The sequence below is a fragment of the Artemia franciscana genome, chromosome 6, assembly GCF_032884065.1.
Source record: "Artemia franciscana chromosome 6, ASM3288406v1, whole genome shotgun sequence".
Classification (NCBI taxonomy): Eukaryota; Metazoa; Arthropoda; class Branchiopoda; order Anostraca; family Artemiidae; genus Artemia; species Artemia franciscana.
In genome coordinates, this window is record NC_088868.1 from 16,288,288 (window position 1) to 16,312,846 (window position 24,559).

Genomic DNA, 24,559 nt, shown 5'->3' on the forward strand with positions numbered 1-24,559 from the left:
TCATCAATCAATTCGTTGAGCCTCAATCCCAAGTCAGAATGGAGGAAATTCAGAAGGCACTGTGAACTATGTTCTCAGGTCCTATAAGTAGAAAACCAGATGCAGTTAAACGTATATATCTACTAATCTAGACTGGAGAAAAGGGACAACTTGTATTCTCCACATGTACCTTAACTGACATGGAACAAAATAAGCCAAAAGTATATTTGGATAAATTTGAGAACTATATCCAGCCAAGTACAAACATTATTTTGCCAGATATATCTTTCATCAATGAAATCGAAGTGAAGGAGAGACTATTGAGCTGCATGTCACCCAATTGAAAATACTCGCAAATGACTGTGAATTTGACACTCTGGAAGACCAGCTAGTTCAAGATAGATTGATCTTTGGAGTAAAAAATGTAAAAATCGTCAAGCAGCTCCTCAGCAAGGGAGCAGCACTTACTTTGGCTAGAACAATTGAGTGCAGGCATGCAATAGAAAATGTTCAAGAGACCCAAGCACTGATGGTAAACAAACATGTGCAGATTTGAATCAAACAAGAACTGGAAATGGTTCAAAGGCAGAGAAACTCCCCTACATACTATTTCTGTGGTGGTTTGTACTCTAGAAATCACAAGTGCACAGCTATAGGGAAGCAGTGCAGCAAGTGCAGGAAGATAAACCATTTTCCCAAAAAGTGCAAAAGCAAGGCAGTACAAAAACTTGAAACAAGAAATATGGCAGAAGAAGGGATGCAATTCATGATTGAGCCCATCTCCAAAGAAGAAGAGGTGGAAAAGCCTCATGTGCTGACAAGACTGGTAGAGCAGGATAGTGAACTTGGATTCAAGATAGACACTGGTGCCAAGGCCAGCATTTTGCCATTCAAAGACTTTAATAGATTGGTAAGAAAGACCCAGACACAAATCATTCTGGAATTACTGCCAAGAATAAGCCAAACTCAACAGACTTGTCATAAAAGGGGAACAAATAGTTATCCCAAGATGCATGAGGGCATCTTGAGGCTTCTCATCTAGAAGCAGGGAAGACCAAAGAGAGGGCCAGAACATCTGTATTCCGGCCAGACATTACACAAGACATAGAAAAATTCCGTCAGCCAATGCAAGGTATGTGCAAAGTTTGCCTCGAGCCAACAAAAGGAAACAATTATATTAAGCAAAATACCAGACTATCCCTTTCAGTATGTAGGCACTGATCTGTTCCTGCTGAATGGGCAAGATTACATGGTTCCTGTTGATTACATGAGTTGATTCATTGAATTAGATTGCCTGATCAACACCATGGCCAGTTATTAACAAGGTGAAATCTCATTTTGTCTGACATGGGATACCTGAGTGACTCACAACTGACTTCAGTTTGGTGCAAAGGAATTTGAGCAGTTAATGATCAACTGGAGAATCATCCACTCAACCTCAAGCCCAAACTATCCCCAATCAAACAGCATGAGCAAAAAGGCTGTGGAAACCGCAAAAAGACTACTAATGAAATCAAATGAGGGCAAGAGTAATCCATACCTGGTACTACTCAAGTATTGAAATAGACCTATCAGTGGATGTCCCCCTGCTCAGATAATTTCATTTTTAATGAAATTACCTATACTGGTAAGTTCCCTGATTGTTAGAAATTAGGTTTTATTACTCCCATAAAAAAGAAGGGTAGTAAATAAGATTTTGCCAAGCCATTATTCTTACTCTTCCGTTTTCCAAGTTATATGAAAGCTTTTCATCTGATTGGTTGAAAGTAAAAATGATCCCAAATGTTGACCAAAAAGCAATTTGAAAATTTGTGCTCTACCTCTACCTCACACTATCTGGTTTACCTTTTGGATACTATATGTAATAAACTTGAAAAACCCAATACCTGGCTCAATGTTATCACAGTTGACCTACAAACGCCTTTTGATTTAGTTAACTGTAATAATTTTCCTAGTTGACCCCTATTTAATAAGAATAATCTTGTCCTTCCTTTCTAATAGAATGCAAGTTGTCAAATACCTGAATGTATACTCTGATCCCCTCCCAATTTATAATGGTGTACCCCAGGGAACCCTCTAAGGTCCAATTTTATTTCTTACCATGATAAATAGTCTTGGTGTTGATTTCCCAGGTAGATGGAAATTCACTGATGATTTAACTGTCTTAGAAACATGTTTAAAAAATCTAAAAAGTAACCCAATGGACATCTTGGAGTCAATATCAGATGAAGCTGTTGCTAGTCATATGAGAGTCAACCCTTATAAAGTCAACAATTTTAACAATTAGTTTCCTAAAAACTCCCCCTTCTTTCTCACGTCCTATCCCCCCTGAAATGTCTGTTAATACTATGAAATTACTGGGTGTTACCATCTCAAGCAACTTAAAATGGGATTGCTACATGAATGATTTCTTAAAATGTACAAATACTGCATTTTCTCTCCTCAAACTCCTCAATAAATTTAAATGTCCTAAATCACAAAAAAAAGAATTCGTTTGGTGTAGATTGTGGCTGTTAGATTAGACTCTTGTGGAGGACTCTGCAACTTCCCAATTGTAAAGGAACTCCTGGCAGAGCCATTCCCTATCAAGGTGGGACTTGAACATGTCAATTGAAGTAGCAGAAACTGTTTCTTCAGAGAGCTGGTTCCACATATTGATGATTCCTTGGCTGAAGAAGTGGCTTCTATGTCTACTCGTGGAACGCTGCATGGAGAGCTTCAAAGAATGTCCTCTAGTACCAGAATGCAAGGGCTGTGCAAAGAGACCGGGAAGGGTATTTTTAGAGAGGATTTTTTTGATTAAAATAATGTCACCCCTTTTCCATCGGTATGTCAGCGTTGGCAGCTTCAAACGACGTAGTCTTTCTTTGTATGGAAATTTATTCATGTTGGTAACCATCTTAGTGGCACGACACTGGACATCCTCAAGCAACTTCCTATCTTTTTTGAAGAAAGGGGCTGCCAATGACATTCCAACCTCCAGGCGTGGACGTACAAGCGCCTTATATAACTTCATAAGAACTCTAGGGTGTTGGCTGGAGATGGTTCTTTTTATGATACCGAGGGTTTTATTTGCAGAAGATGAAACAGACTTAGCATGGCTGCTAAACTTTAATTGGTGATCTACAATAACCCCAAGATCTATAATCCTTATATCACTCCAAGCTGCGATTTAAGGTAATTTTAAGGTAATTAATCACATTGTTTGAGGATTATTCTCTCTTTTGTATGTCCTGCCCTTGAATATTCTTGTCCTGTTTGGCATCCTGGCATCTCCAATGAATTGTCAGACAGAATAGAGGCAGTGCAAAAAAGGTATCTAAGAATTATTTTCAATGAGGGTAAAGTGCCTTACATTTCTGTTCTTTGGAGAGGAAATCTAGTCACCCTTAAGAAAAGCAGAACACAAATTTCCTTATGTTTTGCCCACAATGCCTTGCATAACGCTTGTGCTACTTCTCTTTTCCCTAGTGATCATTTACCCCCCCCCCCACATTTTGTTTCAAAAAAACCCCCCCTTCTTGCCCCAATAAGAGTTTCCACTGAAAGATATAGAAGAACATTCACCCCTCACATAGCTGAAATTTTAAATCAATAACCCCCCCCCCCTTCTATTTCACTTTTGATCTTGTCTTTGGCACAATCCTTTCATTAATTGTAAATATTTAATTTTAACAGCTAATTTGACTTGATTTTAAGTGTTTTTTTTTTTGTAATTTTACAGTATTTGACATATGATGCAAATTTGGCAGTATTTTTCTTTTAGCCTGTGATTTTGTTTTGTCCCCTACCCTTTTTGTTTTTGCCTTTAATTGCATAAAGTTCATTTTATTTCTTGTACTTGGACCTTTTTCTTTTTCATGTGTGTTAAATTTATTGTGGCAATTTTTATGCTTGATTGGTGTTTCTTCTAATTTTGCTCTGCTGTATTAGTTGTTTCTTTGTTCTGCGTTTTCTTTTTGAACATATGAAGCAAATTTGGCTCTATTAGAGCTTGTGATAGCCTTTTGAAAATAAATATTATCTTATCTTACCCAGTATCAAGCAGCCTTTGCAACCTGGAATTGTCCATTTAGAAAAGCTTAAATAACAGAGAAAGATGGCACAAGAGGCCCAAATCAAATACTATGACCAACTCTTGCTTAACAAATCTTGCTTATACTATGTTCATCTTTAAGAAGGAGGGATATTCCACCTCAACAAGGTACACATTAAATCAAGACAGGTTCCAACAGTGACTTACCTGAATAACAGTGTAAGCTGTCAAACTTTAAGCTCCCAATCTTCCAAGGATCCCAGCAGATCAAGAAGCATCCCACACTCAGAGAACACACTTAATCAGCAAGCTGATTCCTATGAAAGCACCTACCCCTATATGACAGAGCCTATGCTACCAATGCAAGGTACATTGGAGACAGAAGTGGAACCCTCTGGTCTGACTCATGCAGAAGAAAACAACTATGAGAGGGGCAGGACTGTCACCCATTCTAGTCATCAGGTGGAAACCCTGGTGAGGTTAAATTTGGACATCTACAAAAGCAAGCATTAGATCTGGTGAAGAAAAGAAGGAAGATGAAATTAAATTACTATCATGTTTATTTTTATGTTCCATGTGCTTGCATCTAATATATATACCTATTAACTGATGTAGCTTATCACTAGCCAAACAAAGAGTTGCACCTAATCTCTGCTATATTGGAAACAGATTAGGTTAGGAAATGAAACTCTTAGTAATGAATCCAGTGCCAAAAACATACTCAGGGAAGGTAATGCTGAGCTTCAATGTTGCCCTTCTTCTTATTAGCCTATTAAGTCTTAGAAATTTGCCTACTTCATAGGTCTATACGAATTTGATTCTTAACAAAACAAATCTTTAAATTAATTTCTAGTTTGTGGTTTCTTTTTGTCTGGTGTTAGTCTTAAAATGCAATCCCTGCCATTTAAGTAAATTTTAAACAATGATAATGGGTTCACTTCTAAATCTAGGAGATATATTTGCAGATCTTCAAAACCTTGTAAATTTAAACTGATCAAAGTTGTGAAGCTGTAAAGTTTTCTTGTAGGCTAGCCTACTTCATTTCAGCACAAGATCTATTTTCCAAGCTTGAATTGACCATGATGGAGACTTAGGAGAATTCAAGATCATGAGCTTTCAACTGTCTAAGAAAATTGTTAAATTAGTTCAATAAAACTTTAAAGAATTAATGTTTGAGCCAAAGCAGAGATTTAGAATAATCTAACTCTTCTAAATTTACCAATAAGAGCATAAAAAAGGCATCAGTAAAATTCTAGTTAATTGACTTCTTGCTTTCTCAGAATGGGTTTAGGTTAGGAAAATGAAACTTTCAGGGATGAATCTACAGACTAAAGTATGTCCTGGGAAGGTATTTTAAAGCAACTACCTCTACTCCTTCTCCCTCTAAAGTGAAACCTTGCAAAATAGACCTTCTGCTTAATTGAAGTGCAACAAAATTGGGTCAATGTTCCATTACCTGAACAATTGTTTAGGGTCATGAAACTATTGCTAATAGATGCATTTTGACTTTTTGAACATCTTTTCTCTCTTGAAAAACTACCACAAACTCACCATTATGGAGTTATTATATATTTGCACATTAGGGGGGGGCTAAAGCACAGCATATATTAAATACAGCAATGGTTAGTTTAAGTATTTAATATATGCTATGCTTTACCCCCACCCCCCTAATGTGCAAATATATAGCCCAAATTTGTTTCTAAACTAGGCTATTACAGATTTGCAATTTCAAATATCTGATCAACGAAAATGGAAATGATTGCAATTCTATATGTGTGAATACAAGAATATGTGGACTGGAATAACTTGATAACAGTGAGTTTCCAGTAGTTTTGCAAGAGAAAAAAGATGCTCAAAAAGTCAAAATGGATCTATTAACAATAGTTTCACAACTCTAAACAATTGTTCAGGTAATAGGAACATTGACCAAAAATTGTTTTCAGTTTCATAACTTTGCTCAATTCCATTTTATAAGGTTTAAAAGATATGCATATACATTTCCTAAATTTTGAAAAAGAACAACATTGATATGGCTCAAAATTCTACTCAAATAACAGGAATTGCATTTTCAGAACTAAAGGCAGAGAAAAAGCAACTAGTAACAAAAAGTTAAGGTAAAATGTTATTTTGTCAAAATTTCAATAGGTGACCTGTCATGTAGGCAAATTTCAGGACCTTTAGAGAGAGAGGTAGTGGAGTGGGTACTTTTTCAAGCCTTCCCGGGACATACTTTAGTCTGTAGACCCATCCCTGAAAGTTTTATTTTCCTAACCTAGACCCCTTCCGAGATAGCAAGAAGTAAATTAACTAGAATTTTATCAAGACATCAAATAGCCTGTTCACCATGCATTTATATAATTAATGGAATTGTCTAAAATTATACCTTATATAAGCAACTTCGATGGATTTGTAAGTAAAATAATTATTTTTTGCATGCGATCATTTTTTAAATTGTTCTTTCTAATGTTTCGGCGGCGTTGCAATGACTTACTAACAAGATATTTTCGCCTGGTCCATCTATCACCACATTTCTGTCTTAACAGTTGATCGTAAAAGTATTTGCGTTGCACATAAGATTGGCTCACCCATGTGATTAACCAAAACGGGAGTTACACAACAGCGTAATTTTTGGTAATGAGGGACAGCGTGTGCGTGGAACGCTCTCCACATATTGGAAAGTATCTTCCTTCGGGCCCTTTCATAGGTAATAAAAAGGCCGTTAAAAGCACAATTTGTCGCTGCTAAAACAATACGGCGACACTTAAAATTGACAATTAGGCCTTTTTGAAAAGATTAATTTCTTAGTAACTTACATGTTTGATACGTATTGAAAGAACTGCGCCTAAAATCCAAAGCATTTGAAACAGGTCAGCATTTGTTCATACTCAATATCTTCCTTCTGGCTCTTTCATATATAATATATTATTTAGTTAAAACGAGAAAATATACAATTTATGATTGTTAAGACAATAATATGAGATGTAAATTTGACCATTGGGCCCTTTAAAGAAGGTCAAGTTCTGGGTATATTGCTATGTTCTAGTTATTAGAAGAATTGTGCCTAAAATCAAAAGCACATGACAAAGTTCAGCACATACTCTACAGAAAATGATTCTGGAATATCTCCAAAGAATCTCTTTAATAAACTTTAAAATGTACGTCCATGGAAATTGATCGTCCATAGAGCCTTGATCTTCTTTACTGAAAAAATCAAAGGAAGCTACCGTTTTGGAATGTAACATCCCTTGAACTACTTTGTTTATACTAAGTCTGTCTAGTTCGAATTGATCTGCAAAGACTTTTGTATCATTTTTTTTGTTGGTTTTGTAGGGTTCAAAGCTATGGGTGCTTTGAAAAATTTATGCTCAGATTCTACTGTAAAACTGGAATTATGCTCAAAGATCATTTATTCTTGAATACAGTCTTGTGGCTAAACTGTTAGAAACAAGCAGGGTTACTATTGCTGGTGATTTTCCCTAAAATTTCGTGATTTACCATGGAATTTGGCGATTTTGCTATGTTTGCGTTAAAATTTCTGAATATAGTGAGGCGAATTCTGATGAAAATGTTATTAAATATACTTTATTTTCACTGGATGGCGAATCTATTGTATATCGAAATAGCCTATATCAGTGGAGATGACCATACAGGCCTCTTAATAAATAAGAAAATATAATAAAGGACAGTCGCGGGATCTACGGCACGCATTAGATTTTAGCTTGGTTGAAGTTTTAGCTGAAATGGAGTGTGAGTAAGCCGATTTCCTGCTTCATAATAAGGTACGTTGACTATAAACCGTTTCGTATTAATATAATCATAAATCGGAGCACTTCTCCTTAAGATGGGTGTTAGTTTAAAAACTGCAGAGCCAAATTAGAATCTGTCAAAACACTCTTAGTTTTGTCTGAGACAGGTTCGTTGTTTTTCTCACACTAAACAGCAGAATGACAAGTGGAGCAGAAATGCAAAACCAAGCTGGCCCCGTAAATCCGTTTAAACACAGCGAATAAAACTAGAGTTGGGTAAAAACTATTTACAAACTTAACTTGTTTTGCTGCTTTTATAACAAAAGGTACTTACATTCATCATGATGTTTCTCTTTAATGTATAACTCGCTTATATCTAACAGCTAAAATTAATTTCCAATGCAATCTATCTTTTAATTTTTGATAATATAGTTTGCTACATGCGCTTTAAAGGTCTAGTTGAAATACTTCATGGTATACGCAAACCCATCATGAAGCAAGAACAACGGATGGATCTAAGAAACGTGGAGTTTTGAATATTTTTGTGATGATATATATATATATATATATATATATATATATATATATATATATATATATATATATATATATATATATATATATATATATATAATCCCTATTATCAAGCAATTTCAAAAGGGATGCTTAAGGCTAGATAGAAAGAACGTGATTTTAGTTTACATTTGGACTGCTTAAAATCATGCATCAATTAGAAACAAATTTGCATTCTTACAGGCTTTCAGTGCAATAGGCTAGGTTTACCAATGTCCAAATTTGTTAAGTGTCACCCATAAGTCAAAATAACCGAGGCACTTCATACGGCCTTTGGTTAAATACTAACCTAGGTTTTTTTCTGGGGGCCAGCACCCCATGTTGAGAATCACGGCTCTAACACATTCTGAATTTCACTCTAATTTTTAAAAGATTTTCTCCTGATTTACTAATACAAATTTTTCGTTCCGGAATGACCTTTAACATGACAAGTGGGACGCGGAAAGTAGTCACTAGGAAAGGTACAGGTTTAGAGGGGGGGGGGAGGGTGTTTCTCCAAGATACATCCTTTCTGAAGCAAAATGCTCCGGATTTCCCTCTTTTGACCGCGCAGTACTGATAGATAAAGATTTTGGTTCCAAGTGAGGCTTGATTTATTTATCATTATATTTTAAAGAATAATAAAACCACACGACCACTTTGAGCGACGCAAGTATCGTACATTGCAAGACAAGGGTACATTTATTTTATAGAAGCACAAATAAGACATTAGGGCACACTCAAAAATTCTTTGAATAGCTTCCTTTTCTTTGTTTCTTGTCCCTGGAACGCTTCCCAGTCTGATTTCCGTTTCCTTAAGAGGCTCAATCCATGTTTTGCAAAAATAATTGACCCCCATTGGTTTCCAGAAACAGCTGCCTCCTTAGCCAGTAGTTCTTGACCAATAGTAGCTTTTGTTTTGATATCTGATACTGCCCACAAAGAATCGAAGGCTCGAGAACCATTTCTGGATGACGCTAGTCCTGCAAATTCGCCCTGAAAAAAGAAAATCAATCCGAAAAATATTCAATAGTTTCTTACTGAACATAATGGGTTTGGATTTAGCAGAATATGTAGTTTTCTTCAATTCAATTCAATTCAATTTATTCAAATAAAACTAAAATATAACACCAATAATAATAAAGATCCTGGAAGCGAACTTCAGTTGGGAAACAACACATAGGTGGCATTGAACTTCCATGCACATACAGCTAAAAAAAGGGCATCCCCTTGACAAACGGCAGGTTTAATCTTACAGTCCTCTAGTCTCTAGTTGGCATCGATAGTATTGATATGTCATATTAGCAGTAAAGACCCATTTAAAATGAGATTTCGAGACTTAACTAGCGCTAATTTGAGCCAATCAGAAATTTTTCCGCCAATCAAAACTTCTATAAAAAATCTAACTGAGTCAAATTAGCACTGACTATATCTCGGTGTTTGTTAAATCTGGTTGTGAATAAGCCACAACGAATCCTTAGTTTTTCCAAATGTATGGACAATATGTAAAGTAATTACACTCCTTGCAAAAATATGACATGAAAAAAAGAAGCTAAAATAAAACCAATAAAAATCAATTGAGCCAGTTGCATTTATGCCATCTGCACAGTTAAAAAAAAACAAAACATTAATTAGCTAAATATCGCGGAGTTTGTTGCAGTTGGGCGAAGTTTGCACAAAGTCAATATAATGCTGTTCGTCCGCAGGTTCCGGCGAACCTACAATTGATTTAGTATCAGATACAGTGAACCTTCAACCACTTGACTATTCCAAAAATTCGAAGATAAATACAATTAAACGGTGCTAATATTAAAGCTTCTTGTCTTTTATCCACTTTGTAAGAAAAAAAGAAAAGAAAAAACCACGTTTCTAGTTTGGTAGGGGCAACTTTGCGAAATATGTTTATTTATGTGTTATTTATAGCCTTGCTAGCAGACAGACTAATATTCTAAAAACATTGGGTCTATTTTCAAGCGAAACTCACCTTTCTATCAGATTACAAGCAGAAATGCTTTGTCATTAAATGTTCACTTTAACAGGGAAAGGGGACGCAGACTTTTATGTTTGGTGGAAAGGTGGGATTAAAAACAAACATGGTAGACATATAAGCCCTTGTAAATTTTTTTTCTGCTGGGGTCGGTTCTTTTTCTGCATCCGGTCAACAAGTAAGCTATAGGTGTATACATGAAACTTCTGAAAATAATTGCTAGTTCAAAATGACTATAAACTACACTACTGGCTTGTTGAAAATAAAGACAACCTCCAAGAAAAAAAGGACCAAATGTTCCTTGAAGCTCAATTACTCCTGTGTGATATCAGCCAGATTTTTCTGGCTCACCTGCCATTTTATGATCAAGAGGAATAGGATTTCTACATAAAGAGACAATTTTTCATGCTTTTTGTTTCTGTTTATTTTTCAACCCAAAAGAATTTCAGAGAAGGTTATAGTGTTTCAATTATAAAACGAACAGACCGTTTGTAGTTTGGAAACAAATTAAGTTCTATAATTTTGTAATGGATGCATTCATCGTGCGAAAAACGAACGGGCCTATGAATATTTAAATAGTTTTATAGGGGAGCAAAAACATACCTTTTAAGGTCCTCATGGGAATTAATATTTAAATAAGAAAAAGTAAAAATACAGTCTTGTCTTCAGACAATTACAAAGCTTATTTTGGTTTTCTAAATTGTAAATAAAAGATGGTTCATACACCGTTTCAAAAATGGCCACATTTATCAAAAACTCCGTTGGGTAGGCAATTTTGTTCAAAACTAAATGGTAAAAGCAAGACGAAACACCTTATCAATAACAGGAGCATCAGGGGGCCCCAAATAAACTGACTAGATTAAACTTAAGAGAAATAGTAAAAGAAATTAAAGGAACTTAATTTCAAAAAATATTAAAATTGAAGCATATAACTTAAATCCAAATACAAAAGACTGAATAATTACCTTGAGTTTGTTTCTCAGTCTATCCCTGGATTTTTCACCAATAGAGGGTGAAGAGACAAAAGTATCCATGACGTAGCTTCCACAAGGATCACAGAATAAGTCACGTAGCTCATTTGCAGGTAGTGACAGCATACTGTTTATCATCTAGAATAAGATGGGTTTGGCTAGAGACGAATCATAATTTCATTTCGAACAGAGCAACTGTTAACTTGAAAATTCCACAACCAAAACCCACAATGTTGAAAAATTTCTAGTAGCAAAGCCTGCCAGACGACATGCAGAAGGAAAAACGTACTGTATCCTATTTTTGAAGGTCAGAGAAAAATGGTTCCACCCTAGCATAAAACCCCTCAACCCTATTTGAAAAATTCCATAAAGATGTTTTAAAATACTTGCAGTTAGACCAAATACAGTTGATTTACCAAAACAATAAGTTTGGAAATACTCGTTTAGAAAGAAAAGCCCCAATTCGTGTTTAAATCAAATCAATTCCTTTATCCATCTTCACACACATTTTGGTCTAATATCGATTTACTTACTCCACAAATATAACTTTCGTGGAACAATCTTTCTTTCAAATATTTGCCCTTCTTACTTAACGATAAACGATTTTATTATCAAACGCCTTACAGGGTCATTGCTACAGTTCTTGCTACATTAAAATATAATACATTAAACATATAAAAATCACCTCCGCAGCCATCGCCATATCAACTTAGAGGATGATTCGAAATATCCCAGAGTCGAACTAAAACCTAAGATATTGAAATGTCCAACTATCTGTAAAAAACAAAAACAAAAACAAAAAAAAAGAATAGTGAAATAAAGCAAATAAATATGTTCAATTATTGACTACTGAGTCCAGTATTAAAAATCTCGACGAGCGAGGAAACAAAACTACTTGGGTAATACAAATACCGAGCTGGGACCGGCTGAATATTTGGCACCGATTGAGCTACTTGTCGCGGTAGCCGTTGGCACGAAGGGAGATGCTCAGGAGGGAGTATGTCACGAAGCCATGGATTGGCCAAAATACCGATACCAAATTTAAAACACAATTCATAACGGCGTGTAGAAAGATTTGCAAGGGAAAATTGTTTTGAAAGGGAGAAATAAGGGACTTTAGGAGATTTAGATACTACCAGAAGAGCTCGGTATTTGATCTTTTCCAGGCGGTCCTTCTGGTCCAAATTCAGTACGTAATACCAAACGGGACAAGCATATTCTAACAGCAGTCTGACAAATGTAAGAAAAATACAATGACGAGCAAGGATTTTTAAAGAAACGATTCCCAGGTTTGCCCCTTTGATTTTCTCTTGTGTCTGTTTTTCCAACTTAAGGTCATGTGTCAGAGATATTCCTAAGAGTTTGATATCCATGATGCTGCAACCTGAAACATTATATAGACCAAGGGATGGGCTGTCCCTCAGAAAAGAAAAAGTTAATACGAGCGTTTCTTGACAATTAACGACCATTTTGCCCTCCTCAGCTTGGCGTGATAAAGTCGCCGTTACTTTGCCTGCCTCGCTTGAAACAATCTTTTCATCCAGCTCCAGTACGCGTAAATCATAAACGAACTTAAAGCGTTCCGACCCACCATTTACTAACTCATTTACCGTAACCAAAAGAAGTAGAGGGCGTAAAATGGTTTCCTGGGGAACTCCAGAGTAGATTGGCTGTGGATTACAATAGGCTGAATAATGTTTTTTTTTACTTCTACCTCAAAGAAAATTTGAAACTAATGTTACTAAATATGCATCAACATTAAAAACTTACCAATAGGTTGCGGATAGGGGTTCTATGGCAGATCAAATCGAATGCTTTCTTTAGGTCAATCGCCAAGAGGTTGACCTGGCGTTCCGGTTCATCTAGATGCTTTAAAATTTTATCAAGCAAGCTAATTAAGTAATGGCTTGCCGAACTCTTGGGAATACTACCAAATTGCTGAGGGTCATCTTTTATGCGGAATAAAGGTTTATAGCCACCCAGCGATGAAACTTACATAGATTTTACTAAAATAGGTGTCATCGCAATAGGCCAAATACCAGTAAAATCACGGGGGCTCCTCTCTTGGGGACAGGGGTTATGAATCCCTTCTTCCAATTTTGTGGATACTGGCCTGACATTGCAATCTTGTTGAATATTAAAGTTAAAGGAGCACTCAAAAATTCAGGAAAAGCCTTAAAGAGGTCAATAGGAATATTGAATGGTGTAATACTCCTCCTCTTCAGTATCATCAGTTGAACACAAACTTGGGATTCTGTGATAATTGGGAAATCCATAAAATCTTGAGACAGATGCAGAGAAACCCCCGGGTCTAGTGGTGGAAGTGTGTGAATAATCGCTGCCAGGTGGGTGTTTAGGAGATCTGCAGTTCCTTTGTCCGGCTCGTCATAGCCGAAATCCAGTCCAGTTTGCATTTTACCTGTCATTTGCTTTATCCTTTTCTACCACTGTCCAGGCTTAGAATCAAATAAGTGAGATACTTCCTTTTGATAGTACACTGGCTCTGCTTGGCGGGTCATTCGTCTAATTTCATTCTTCAGGATAGTCCCTTCTTTATGTTTTTTTTTTCTGAAAAGTTGTCTGATTTTCCTGCTTAGTGCTTTGATTTCTTTTGTAACGTATGGACGATCTGCTGAAAAATGTTTGTTAACTTTTTCAGGAAAATAGAAATGGTACTCGCCGAGAAGTTTTCTTGAAAAGTAGAGGTCATTTAATCACCATTAGCCGCAGAAATTATACCGTCCCATTTTTCAGTCGTGAGAACGGGGGAAAAGACTATTTTTACTAGCGGGAAAAGAATATCCTACTCGAACCCACTGCGTTGAGATTCAGATTTAAAGTCTGATCCTATGCTGAATGAGATTCTCAAGCATCTTTTATTGGTTCTACAACTTTACTTCATTTACATATTCAGCGAATCTCTGAATGTTGATTTTTTTTTGTTAAGTTTAAAGACACAGTCGATTACTATATGGAAATTTCCAAATACTACTGACAAACATAAATAGCGGAGTTTATATGATGTTTTTTTTTATGATTCACAAATCGAATCATAAACCAGTTTGCTAACCTAAAGTCCATAAAGTAAGTTTGTCAGTAGTGAAAGGTTCAGGAAATTGAAATATTCAGGAATTACCTAAAAAGTACTAAAGAAAATCTCAGCTAATTCTTAGTTAGATCATTTGGATCTTGATTTACAAAAAACTCATGGCTTTTAAATGAACAGGGAAGTCTTTCGTCTGAATCTTTTATTTTTTTACGATAAAGTATATGAAGGAATAAACAAAGATAGACTTGCAATTTTGAAACTAAATTATCGAAAAAAAAGGTTTTGAAACAAAATTACAAAACAAATATGTATCCCACGTTGTAGTAGGTTGTATTTTATTTTTCCGCTAAGATCTTTATATTTCCGTTCTTTACGCTTGGTTTGATTCTTATCCCGTTTGACTGGAATATGGTTGTCCTCATGAAACAAGAAAGTACATGCATCACCATTGGCTATTTCCTTGAGGAGAGAGGAAGAGAAAAGGTGATCGGGAGAGAGAAAATTTTTAGATAGCTATTTTCAGTGTTTCCTTTCTTGAGCACAGGAAAGCTGGATCGTGCTTAAGAGGGAAGGAGGATCTAGGCTAGGTCTCTAACAAAAATTAGCTTTTAATTTATATTTAACTTAGTTTAAACTTAATCAATCAAGTTACCTTAACTTAAACATACTTCGAATCAATTTAACTTAGATTAATCAATTACAATATCTTTCATAAAATTTACCTGTTTTTGTTGTTTCGATTTTTACAAAATCTCCCGAAACAAACAACTTCTAAAGTTGCTTGTTCCGTTCTACAAGAAACAGAAAGACGGAAAAGTGTTTTAAAATGTGTTATACCCTAGGCTAGGTTCTTTTGTCTATCCATCTCAAGAATTTTCCATTACTTCTTACAAATTACACGCTTTTGCAAGTTTGGAAAATAATATTTGTTTTCATGATAGAGGCATGCATGGGAAGCAAGAAGTGGGCAATCGTCCTCCAAAAATTTTTTTCCTTACCCCGTAGATTTTGAAAAGTACACTTCTCATTAATTACATACTTCTGCTGTGTAGGCAAATTTGAAGAATTAGAAATGTCTGATTTCTCAGCAATTAATTTCTAAGCTTAGGATGTAAAGTACCTTTTGACCTTGAATATTTCCGTTACATGGGTGCAGCAGTTGCCCTTCCTTTTATAAGAAATTTCTTAGATCATATAAATCTCTCTTCATGAGTGTTTGTATCATTTAGTATTCATAAGTATGCATTCCTTTTAGTATGCATAAGTGTGCATTCTTAGTATGCATTCTTTTTTCTGATCATCTCGAGAATTTAAAAATCTTCCATTACTTCTTACAAACTATATGCTTTTGCAGGTTTGGAAAAATAATGCTTGTTTTCATAACAGAGGCATGGATGAGAGGCAAGCAAGGGTCAACCCTCCTCCTAGATTTTATTTCCTTACCCCCTAGATTTTGAAAAGTACACTTCTCATTAATTATATACTTCTGCTACGTAGGCAAATTTAAAGAATTACAAATGTCTGATTTCTCAGTATTTCTAAGCCAATACATGGATGCAGCAACTGTACTTCCTTTCATAAGACATTGCTTGGAGCATTTAAATATCTCTTCTTAAGTATTTGTATCATTTAGTAAGCATAAGCGTTATTCTCTTACCTTTATAGGTTTATTGAGCCTTAATAATGTTTGTACCGTTTGAGATCCAGCGTAAGACCGTAATTTTAAGACTGCATAAGACTGCATAATTTTATGTTTATGCATGAGCGTTATTCTCTTACCTTTATAGGTTTATTGAACCTTGATAACGTTTGTACCATTTGAGAACCAGCGTAAGACCATATTTTAAGACTGCATAAGACAGCGTAAGACTGCATAATTTTATGTTTATGCATAAACATTATTCTCTTACCTTTATAGGTTTATTGAACCTTAATAATGTTTGTACCATTTGAGAACCAGCGTAAGTAATCTTGCTTGAACCCTTGCTGAACTTCGACGCTTGTATTCTCAAAACAGACTGTATTAAACATGGATTATTCCCTTCGGGGTCTGTACATGACGAGAATTCTAGTAATTTCTAGAATAAAGAGACATATTAACTAGTTATTCTCAAAACGGATTGTATTAGATATGATTATTGCCTTCTGGGTCTGTACATGACGAGATTTCTATTAAATTCTGAATAAAGAAACATATTAACTAATTATTAAAAAAAAACAAATCAATCTTAAATATATGCTTTATCTAAATTACAGTCAAGTCGGGGCAATAAATAAAAGCAAGAAAAAGGGCTAGAATAACGAAGATCGAAAGCCAAAGTGATCAACAAAAAACAAACAAATAGATACTAAATAAAAAAGACTAAGAAATTGGACTTTCATAAAAGTAATATATCACACATATTCCACTTATATAATCAACAAGGCACACACAGCGGAAAATAAAAAAAAGTAAAAAAAAAAACGTAGACACAAAGAATACAGCAGACTTGCAAATAATTTTGAACTATAAAAGTTTTACACAATGGATGAGAAGCGACGAAACAAAAAAAAAACTAGATTTTCAAGATTTGACTGTAAATAAAAACGCAGAGAACCTATTAAAATAACAAACATAGATTCTAGTAGATCTTTATTTGCACAAAGTTTTTGTAACAGGTCTTTGTAGTACTAGCCTTAGTATCGATCTTAATAACTGTGATGACTTAGCTCTTGATTCCAATTAACAGCTCTTTTAACTATACTTCATTTGATGTTCCAAGGAGTACTTTACGATGTCAAGGGATTAAATTTGTTGGACAGCGTTGCCATATTTTGTTCTTACTTAGTAGAAAATATCATGGGCAAACCAAGAAGTTCGTCTTCTTTTATTTTCTAAAATCTTTCAAGCCTGTCCAACAAGAAAAAGAAACCAAACAAGAAGATAAGGAAGACGAAGATTTGATATGTCCACCGTCCTAGAGTATGACAGACATACTTCCAATATATCTTGGAGACAAAATTCCAATACATTCTTAGCCAGTCAATTATTATGGGTAATCATTACACAGCTGAAATTCAAGCCAGTTTCCATTCTTGCTAAGCTATTTGAACAGCATTCCTTACATTTTAGCTTATCATAAATATTAGGATGTATTAATAACTTTTTTACTCCCCCCCCCCTTCCCATGTCATGGAAGATGTATGTCTCTGGACCCAGCATAAAAATACTAAAAATTCAGTACAGTTAAAAAAAATAATAAGAAAAAGAATTCAGCTTACGCTTAGAAAATTTCCTTGCTTAGTAACCAATTTTTGGGACGCCTTGGCAATTGCAAGCATTATCCCCCCTTCACCTTCGGTAAAAAAACGTTTGAAGTTGGGCTCTAGTTCTTCGTAAATTTCGGAAAACTGGAAAAAGGAAAAAGAGGATTGGTAATTAAACAAAATAAACATGTCAATTAAAAAAAAAAAGTTAAAAAGAGAATAAAACACTCTCAGCATTTCAAGGCATAAAAACCTAACACTGTCTACTTAAAAAAAAATTGCATTTCAATATGGTAATCATTTTGGACATACTTTAGATTTTTCAACAAATATTTTAGATCTTTGTCGGATATATGTTTAGATTGAACACATTTACAACATAACTGAATAAAACCAAAAAAATGTCCTTCTATTCACAGTGCAATACATATTTCACAAAGTCAAAGAAAGACACAGCTAACGAAAACCAATAAACATACCGTCAAAATTTCCCAGAGGGGTGGGCTTCCAGTACCTCAAGCTCAGTGTTACCAACATTACTTTATGCAATATATAGAAAAATAGAGCGACATTAGATACCAACTACAATTTTTCAGATGATTCCGCATTTCAACAGATGAAGATGACTTAAGCAGGACTAATGGGGGAGATAGTGAAACTGAGTATGGCAATGAGAGCAATAGCACTAGTGAGAATGTTAATATGACATTGTCAAAGAAATATAGCAAGCGAATTCAGCGTAGCAGAGAACCCTGTTGTAGAAGTTTCAAGCTCCTATCTACAAAAATGCGGAATTTTGTATTTTTTTCCAGAAGACAGATCGCGCATGCGTGTTTATTTATTTGTTTCCCCCCAGGGATGATCGTATCGATCCAGTGGTCCTACAATGTCGCAAGAGGGCTCATTCTAACGGAAATTAAAAGTTCTAGAGCCCTCTTTAAGGGACCAAAAAAATTAGAGGGCATCCAGGCCCCCTCCCACGCTCATTTTTCCCAAAGACTTCGGACCGAAATTCGGAGATATCCATTCTGTTTAGCATAGTCAAAAAACCTAATAATTATGTCTTTCGGTACGACCTAATCCCCCAGAGTCCCCGGAGGAGGGGCTACAAGTTACAAACTTTGACCATTGTTTACATAGAGAAGGGTTATTAGGAAGGTACAGACGTTTTCAGGGGGACTTTTTCGTGTTGAGGGGGAGGTGGGTCGGGGTTACGTGGGAGGATCTTTCCATGGAGGTATTTATCATGAGGGAAAAGAATTTCCATGAAGGGGCTGCAGGATTTTTTAGCATTATTTAAAAAAAAAAAAAACAATGAGAAAATGAACAAAAGATGATTCAGCTGGATGTAAGGAACAGTATTAAAACCTAAAAAACATAAATTATTACATAAATAAGGGGTTCATCTTCTTCACATTACCTCGCTCTTTACACCAAAGTATTTTTAGTAATTTCAGTATTTATTCTACGACTTTTGTGATTCAGGGGTCATTCTTAGAGAATCGGGACAAAATTCAAGCTTTAGTGTAAAGAGCAAGGTATTGACGAGGGGGCGAACCCTCTCATATATGTAATACAAATATAAGAAATAGAAGTTCGTTATGTAAGTTACATTACTAATAAAAAAGTTCGGAAAAAAAAGTTCTAGATGCCTTTTCAAGTAACCAAAAATTGGAGGGCTCTAGGCCTCCTCCCCCACCCCTTTCTTTTAAATCAAAATCGTCCGATAAAAACTATGAGAAAGCCATTTAGCCGATAAAAAATTAATATGCAAATTTTGTTTTAATTATTCATGTGCGGTGAGCCAAAATCAAAACATGCATTAATTCAAAAACATTCAGAAATTAAATAAAAAAAACAAGTTTTTTTTTAAACTGTAAGTAAAGAGCGACATTAAAATTAAAACGAACAGAAATTATATCGTATATTAGAGGGGTTGTCCCCACCTCAGCGCCTCGCTCTTTACGCTAAAGTTTTTTTTATTGTTTTAAAAGTAGAGTTGTGAGAAAGAGTCAGACTTTTGCGTAAAGAGCCAGGGTCTGAGGAGGGGACGACCCCTTTCATATACGGAATAATTTCTGTTCGCTTTAAGTTTTAACGTCGCTCCTGACTTGCAGTTAAAACAAAATATTTTTTTTATATATTTAATCTACCGAAGGGTTACACCCATATGGCTCCAGACTCAGTGCATGGGTCCATAGAGTTCAACCTTCGAAACAAATACGTTTTGGACTTTGGATGCCCGTGCGAATTTATTGAAAAAGCAATATGTATAACTAAACTGCAAGGAGGCACTTTGATGGATATTGACAAGTAGATTTCCATCAAATCTCCATCCCCGTTGAACAAATTTTCTCAAGTAAGATTTGACCGTGGTGAAACATCCATGTTGTACAATACCTCACTAGACAGCAAAGACGAATTCTTTAGATTTTGTGCTGAAAAAATGTAAAAAAGTGATCAAAGAGGGTAAAGAAACATCCTCTTGGGGAGAAGCTAAACCGAGGTAAAGGGGTCAAGCCTGATAAAAAAGATAAAATATTGGCGAAGCTTGTGCCTTTAATGCCAGAAAATCGCAGAATTTTTTAAAAGACATGCCATCTGGTACCCATTCCATTGACTTACTGAAGAGTGTTCTAATTATTCTATTTTTGTGATCTGAAAATGATTTTTCTCTTACTTCTTAAATAAATAACTGAATCCCTATATGTGTTCCAATGGTAAAAACGCGTATTTGCGGATATACGTGTTTTACCTGATGGGGTTCGTACAAGACTAATAAGTACGCCAATGGTAAAAACATACACATGACATTTTCACTTTTTATTTAAACCTTTTCACTTGAACAACTTTTCACTCGAATCCTATGTTTAGTGTTGTGCAACTGGCAGGAAAAGTGCCGCAAAACTTGAGAAACTTTGAAGACGGTTTCCGCAAAATAATGAAGTGTAAAATACACGCATTTATCTCATCAAAAAAAGCTATGATAGGAGTAGTACATAAAATTGAATCTAATACAATTGAAGCTAATAAGTTTGGAAAGTTTTTTTTACTTTATTGCTATGTAGCAATTTAAACAGATTGATTGGCATTGTCAAATTCCTTTTTACTCCAATGATACGATTACAAATCCAATTAAAACGCCTTACATAAAATGGATACTATCACAGTTCGAAATAGGCCGAAAGTGAACTATGACAAATACAAAAACCATGACTAGTTGTCAAATCGCCCTTTACTAGCTGTTAATGATCTAAGTTACAAATCAGCTATTGTCTTACAAAATTAGGCTCGTAAAAGGAAGAAGATGACGTTCCAATTCGTGGGCTGCGGCATAGTGAAATTTCAATGGGACATTGAAAAATGTTTTATCCAAAAATGACAGTCCTTAAAACCATATTTTTTCTTAGAACTACATTCACCCGCTGCTCCGCAACCTCAAAATAACTCTACGGCAAAACCATTGATCTATTTTCTAAAGTACTAGCTACAAACGGCAACATCAAAGGAAACCATCTACATTTGTGAAGCCTCTTTACATCAACATACTAGATCATAGATGGCCTTGTCAACAAAATCCCGTTTACTTAAAGGCTTTTTCCGCCATCCGATGAACCAACTTACAAATGGCTTTCGTCTGACAAAATTAGACATTTAGAAGGAAGAAGATGACGTCCAACTTCCTGGGCAGCGGGATAGGAAAATTTTAATGGGAGAGTTGAAAAAACCCTCTTCTAAAAATAACAGTCCTTATGATTTGTAATTTGGTTCATTGACAAATGACGATTTTCTGTTACTTCTTGAAGAAAAAGTGTTTGCTAATAAAACTTGTTGACAATTTTTTCTTAGAAGCATATTAATTGAAAAAGAAATTCGAAAAAAATAAGAGCTCGTAAGATAAACTTAGGCTAGTCAACTGGGCTAGCCTGTGTCAGAAGATGTTTGTACTAAACAAACCAAAGTATTCACTAACTAAAAAATACTACAAGTAAAGCTCCTTTCAAATGTTTTAAGCAGTGGTTACCAGACTCTCAAGTGACTGAGCAGCCTTAAGTCTCATAAGCATCATTGTTAGCTACACAACAAAGCAGAAAAAAACACATGTTTCTGTCTTTGCTGGAGCTCGCCATTACTAGAACAACAGAGTCAGTTGAAAGTAAATCCAAAAGTATTTAAACGTGTTTAAAGTTTTTAGACAAATAGGACGTTTCTGGTTATTGATCTTGCTTTACCGATTGGTAGCACCCAAGAAAAAGCAAGGTTAGTTTTGTTACATTTTCCCATAGGAAAACGAAAAAGGTAGCATAATTTCTCTGTAAGCTAGTTAATTCGAACTGGCTTTGGGTTAAAAAATACGCTTTGATTTACCACACCAAGGCATTCGTTTTATGAAAGCTGAACCAGAGCAACGAGTATTAGCAAACTGTACATTTTACTAATGAAAAGAAAGAGGTAGCAAGACCTATTTCTAATTTTGATTAAACCTCTTTCTAAAAGAAAACGCTTTGATTTGCCTGACCCAAGGCCTTAATAAATATGAAAGCTGAACAAGAGCAACGAGCATTAGCAAATTGTACATTTTACAAAAGAAAAGAAAAAGGTAGCAAGACCTCTTTCTAATTTTGATTAAACCTCTTTCTAAAAGAAAACGCTTTGATTTGCCTGACCCAAGGCCTTAATAAATATGAAAGCTGAACAAGAGCAACGAGCATCAGCAAATTGTACATTTTACAAAAGAAAAGAAAGAGGTAGCAAGACCTGTTTCTAATTTTGATCAAACCTCTTTCTAAAAGAAAACGCTTTGATTTGCCTGACCCAAGGCCTTAATATATATGAAAGCTGAACAAGAGCAACGAGCATTAGCAAATTGTACATTTTACAAAAGAAAAGAAAGAGGTAGCAAGACGTCTTTCTAATTTTGATTAAACCTCTTTCTAAAAGAAAACGCTTTGATTTGCCTGACCCAAGACCTTAATAAATATGAAAGCTGAACAAGAGCAACGAGCATTAGCAAATTGTACATTTTACGAAAGAAAAGAAAGAGGTAGCAAGACCTCTTTCTAATTTTGATTAAACCTCTTTCTAAAAGAAAACGCTTTGATTTGCTTGACCCAAGGCCTTAATAAATATGAAAGCTGAACAAGAGCAACGAGTAAAACAGTTCAAAAGAGGGATGAAACCTTTTTATTGACAGTGAACAGATACAAAATTTAACTGGATATTTCGAATACATATACAGTGTTCATCATCAGCAGTAAAACACTGAACACTGATGATGAACACTGTATATGTGTTCGAAATATCCAGTTAAATTTTGTATCTGTTCACTGTCAATAAAAAGGTTTCATCCCTATTTTGAACTGTTTTACTTTCGTCATGGAAAGGCAGTGTGGTCTTCGAAGTTATCTAAGAGCAACGAGTATTAGCAAACTGTATATTTTACTAATGAAAAGAAAGAGGTAAACATCTAATAAATATGAAAGCTGAACAAGAGCAACGAGAATTAGCAAACTGTACATTTTACTAATGAAAAGAAAGAGGTAGCAAGAAAGTACAGGGAAGGGAAAAAATATATTATGCCGCTATATTGATGAAATGTTTTAAGCCATATTATATTTTCTTTTGTAACAAAAATCTTTGATATCAACTACAAAAGAAAATCAGTTCACATACCTTTTCTTTATCCTTGCACCCTCCTATTAAAGAAATAACTGCAAATTTAGATTCAGTTTCGCAAAGATCTACAAGCCTCCCTTTGAAAAGCTTTTCATAGGCCTTATCATAAAACGTGGACGAGCCAACCGACAACGCCACCTCCAATGTCCTTTGAGCACAATTATCTTGAAATACATAAGGTAGCGTGTTTTCTGTTCCTTCTTCCTGTGAAAAACATTTAGAATACAGCAAGTCTAACAATGGAGGTAATAGCTTCCCTAGACTTCCGTTAAGAACCAGGATTAGAGTTTGTAGAGTGGCTGCAGAAGCTTCGTTGTAAGCCAAGTCTAGAGAAAAAGGATGAGGATAAAAGGAGTGTAAGACAGTAATAAGGAGTTGAAGGATAAGGGAAAAAATTTATCGAATATAAAATAAACTTTATTTTAATATGCTCTATATAAAAGATTTTTTACAGAAAGAGTTTTACAGAAGAATTTTACAGAAAACTTTACAACAGGATTTAAATGAAATATGTATCACGAAAGTATTTACAAAAGAAAAAGGTTTTCATTAATCTACTAAGGCAGTTGCATTATTATACTTTTATTTGCCTCGTAAATACAAAAACTGAGGAGTATTAACAAATATAAAAGAAATTCTAATCATATCAATACAAAATAGCAGCCTCAAAATAGCAAATACGGAAAAATCAATTAAAAACAATTGCACATGCGACTTTTAAATTATTGCAAATAAAGGAAATAGATTTGTGTCACGTAAATGATTTTTAGACTTTTTTGCAAGAAGATCACACTTAATCTTTACTATTTCAAGCGGGTCTTTAATTCTATTTATACTTTTCAAGGATGTATTACAAGTGCTTAGAGGGAAACAAAGGGAAATCAAAATATTTGAAATTTGCCACTTTAATTTGAGAATAAAAAGAAGCAAAAAAACTTGTTCAAATTGAAGGAGACATTTAGTTATTATTATTTTTTTTTTCTACATCAAATCATGTTTGAATTTATTTGAATCTATAAATGACTTGCACCTATCTAAGACAAATAGGTTTCTATAACTCTGAGCTTTGATGAGAGGGGGCCATAACAGGACATTTCCAGGGATATTAAGGAGTGAAGAACATACTATAGTCCTTTAATAAGCCAAGGTTTTTCAAACTTTCCTGAAGCAAGAAAATCCCTGGGCAATCTTGGGTATGGGGAGACATTTTCACTTTTTCCTGCAATTGTGTTCAGTTCAAACGTTTTCTATGTCGTATTTACATTTACATTCAACTAACATAAGCTAACACGATCATGTCTATATAGAAAAAAGTTA

General features: G+C 34.9%; 2 protein-coding genes across 4 annotated transcripts in view; both read right to left on the minus strand.

The window, feature by feature from the left end:
- The window catches only part of LOC136028110 (neuralized-like protein 2), a 40,084-nt gene extending 33,587 nt beyond the window's left edge, over positions 1 to 6,497 (minus strand). For both annotated transcript variants that reach the window (XM_065705742.1, XM_065705743.1), the window contains exon 1: positions 6,399 to 6,497. The gene's annotated coding sequence lies outside the window, so the exon portion shown is untranslated. The remainder of the gene's footprint in view (positions 1 to 6,398) is intronic.
- Positions 6,498 to 8,996: 2,499 nt separating this feature from the next.
- Positions 8,997 to 24,559, minus strand: part of LOC136028103 (nucleolar protein 9-like) — a 45,881-nt gene continuing 30,318 nt past the window's right edge. For both annotated transcript variants that reach the window (XM_065705729.1, XM_065705728.1), the window contains exons 5-9: positions 23,240 to 23,568; positions 17,582 to 17,710; positions 16,231 to 16,398; positions 11,266 to 11,409; positions 8,997 to 9,309 (exon numbers count right to left, since the gene is read on the minus strand). In XM_065705729.1, coding sequence (XP_065561801.1) covers positions 9,043 to 9,309; positions 11,266 to 11,409; positions 16,231 to 16,398; positions 17,582 to 17,710; positions 23,240 to 23,568 — 1,037 coding nt within the window. In that variant the 3' untranslated portion in view covers positions 8,997 to 9,042. The remainder of the gene's footprint in view (positions 9,310 to 11,265; positions 11,410 to 16,230; positions 16,399 to 17,581; positions 17,711 to 23,239; positions 23,569 to 24,559) is intronic.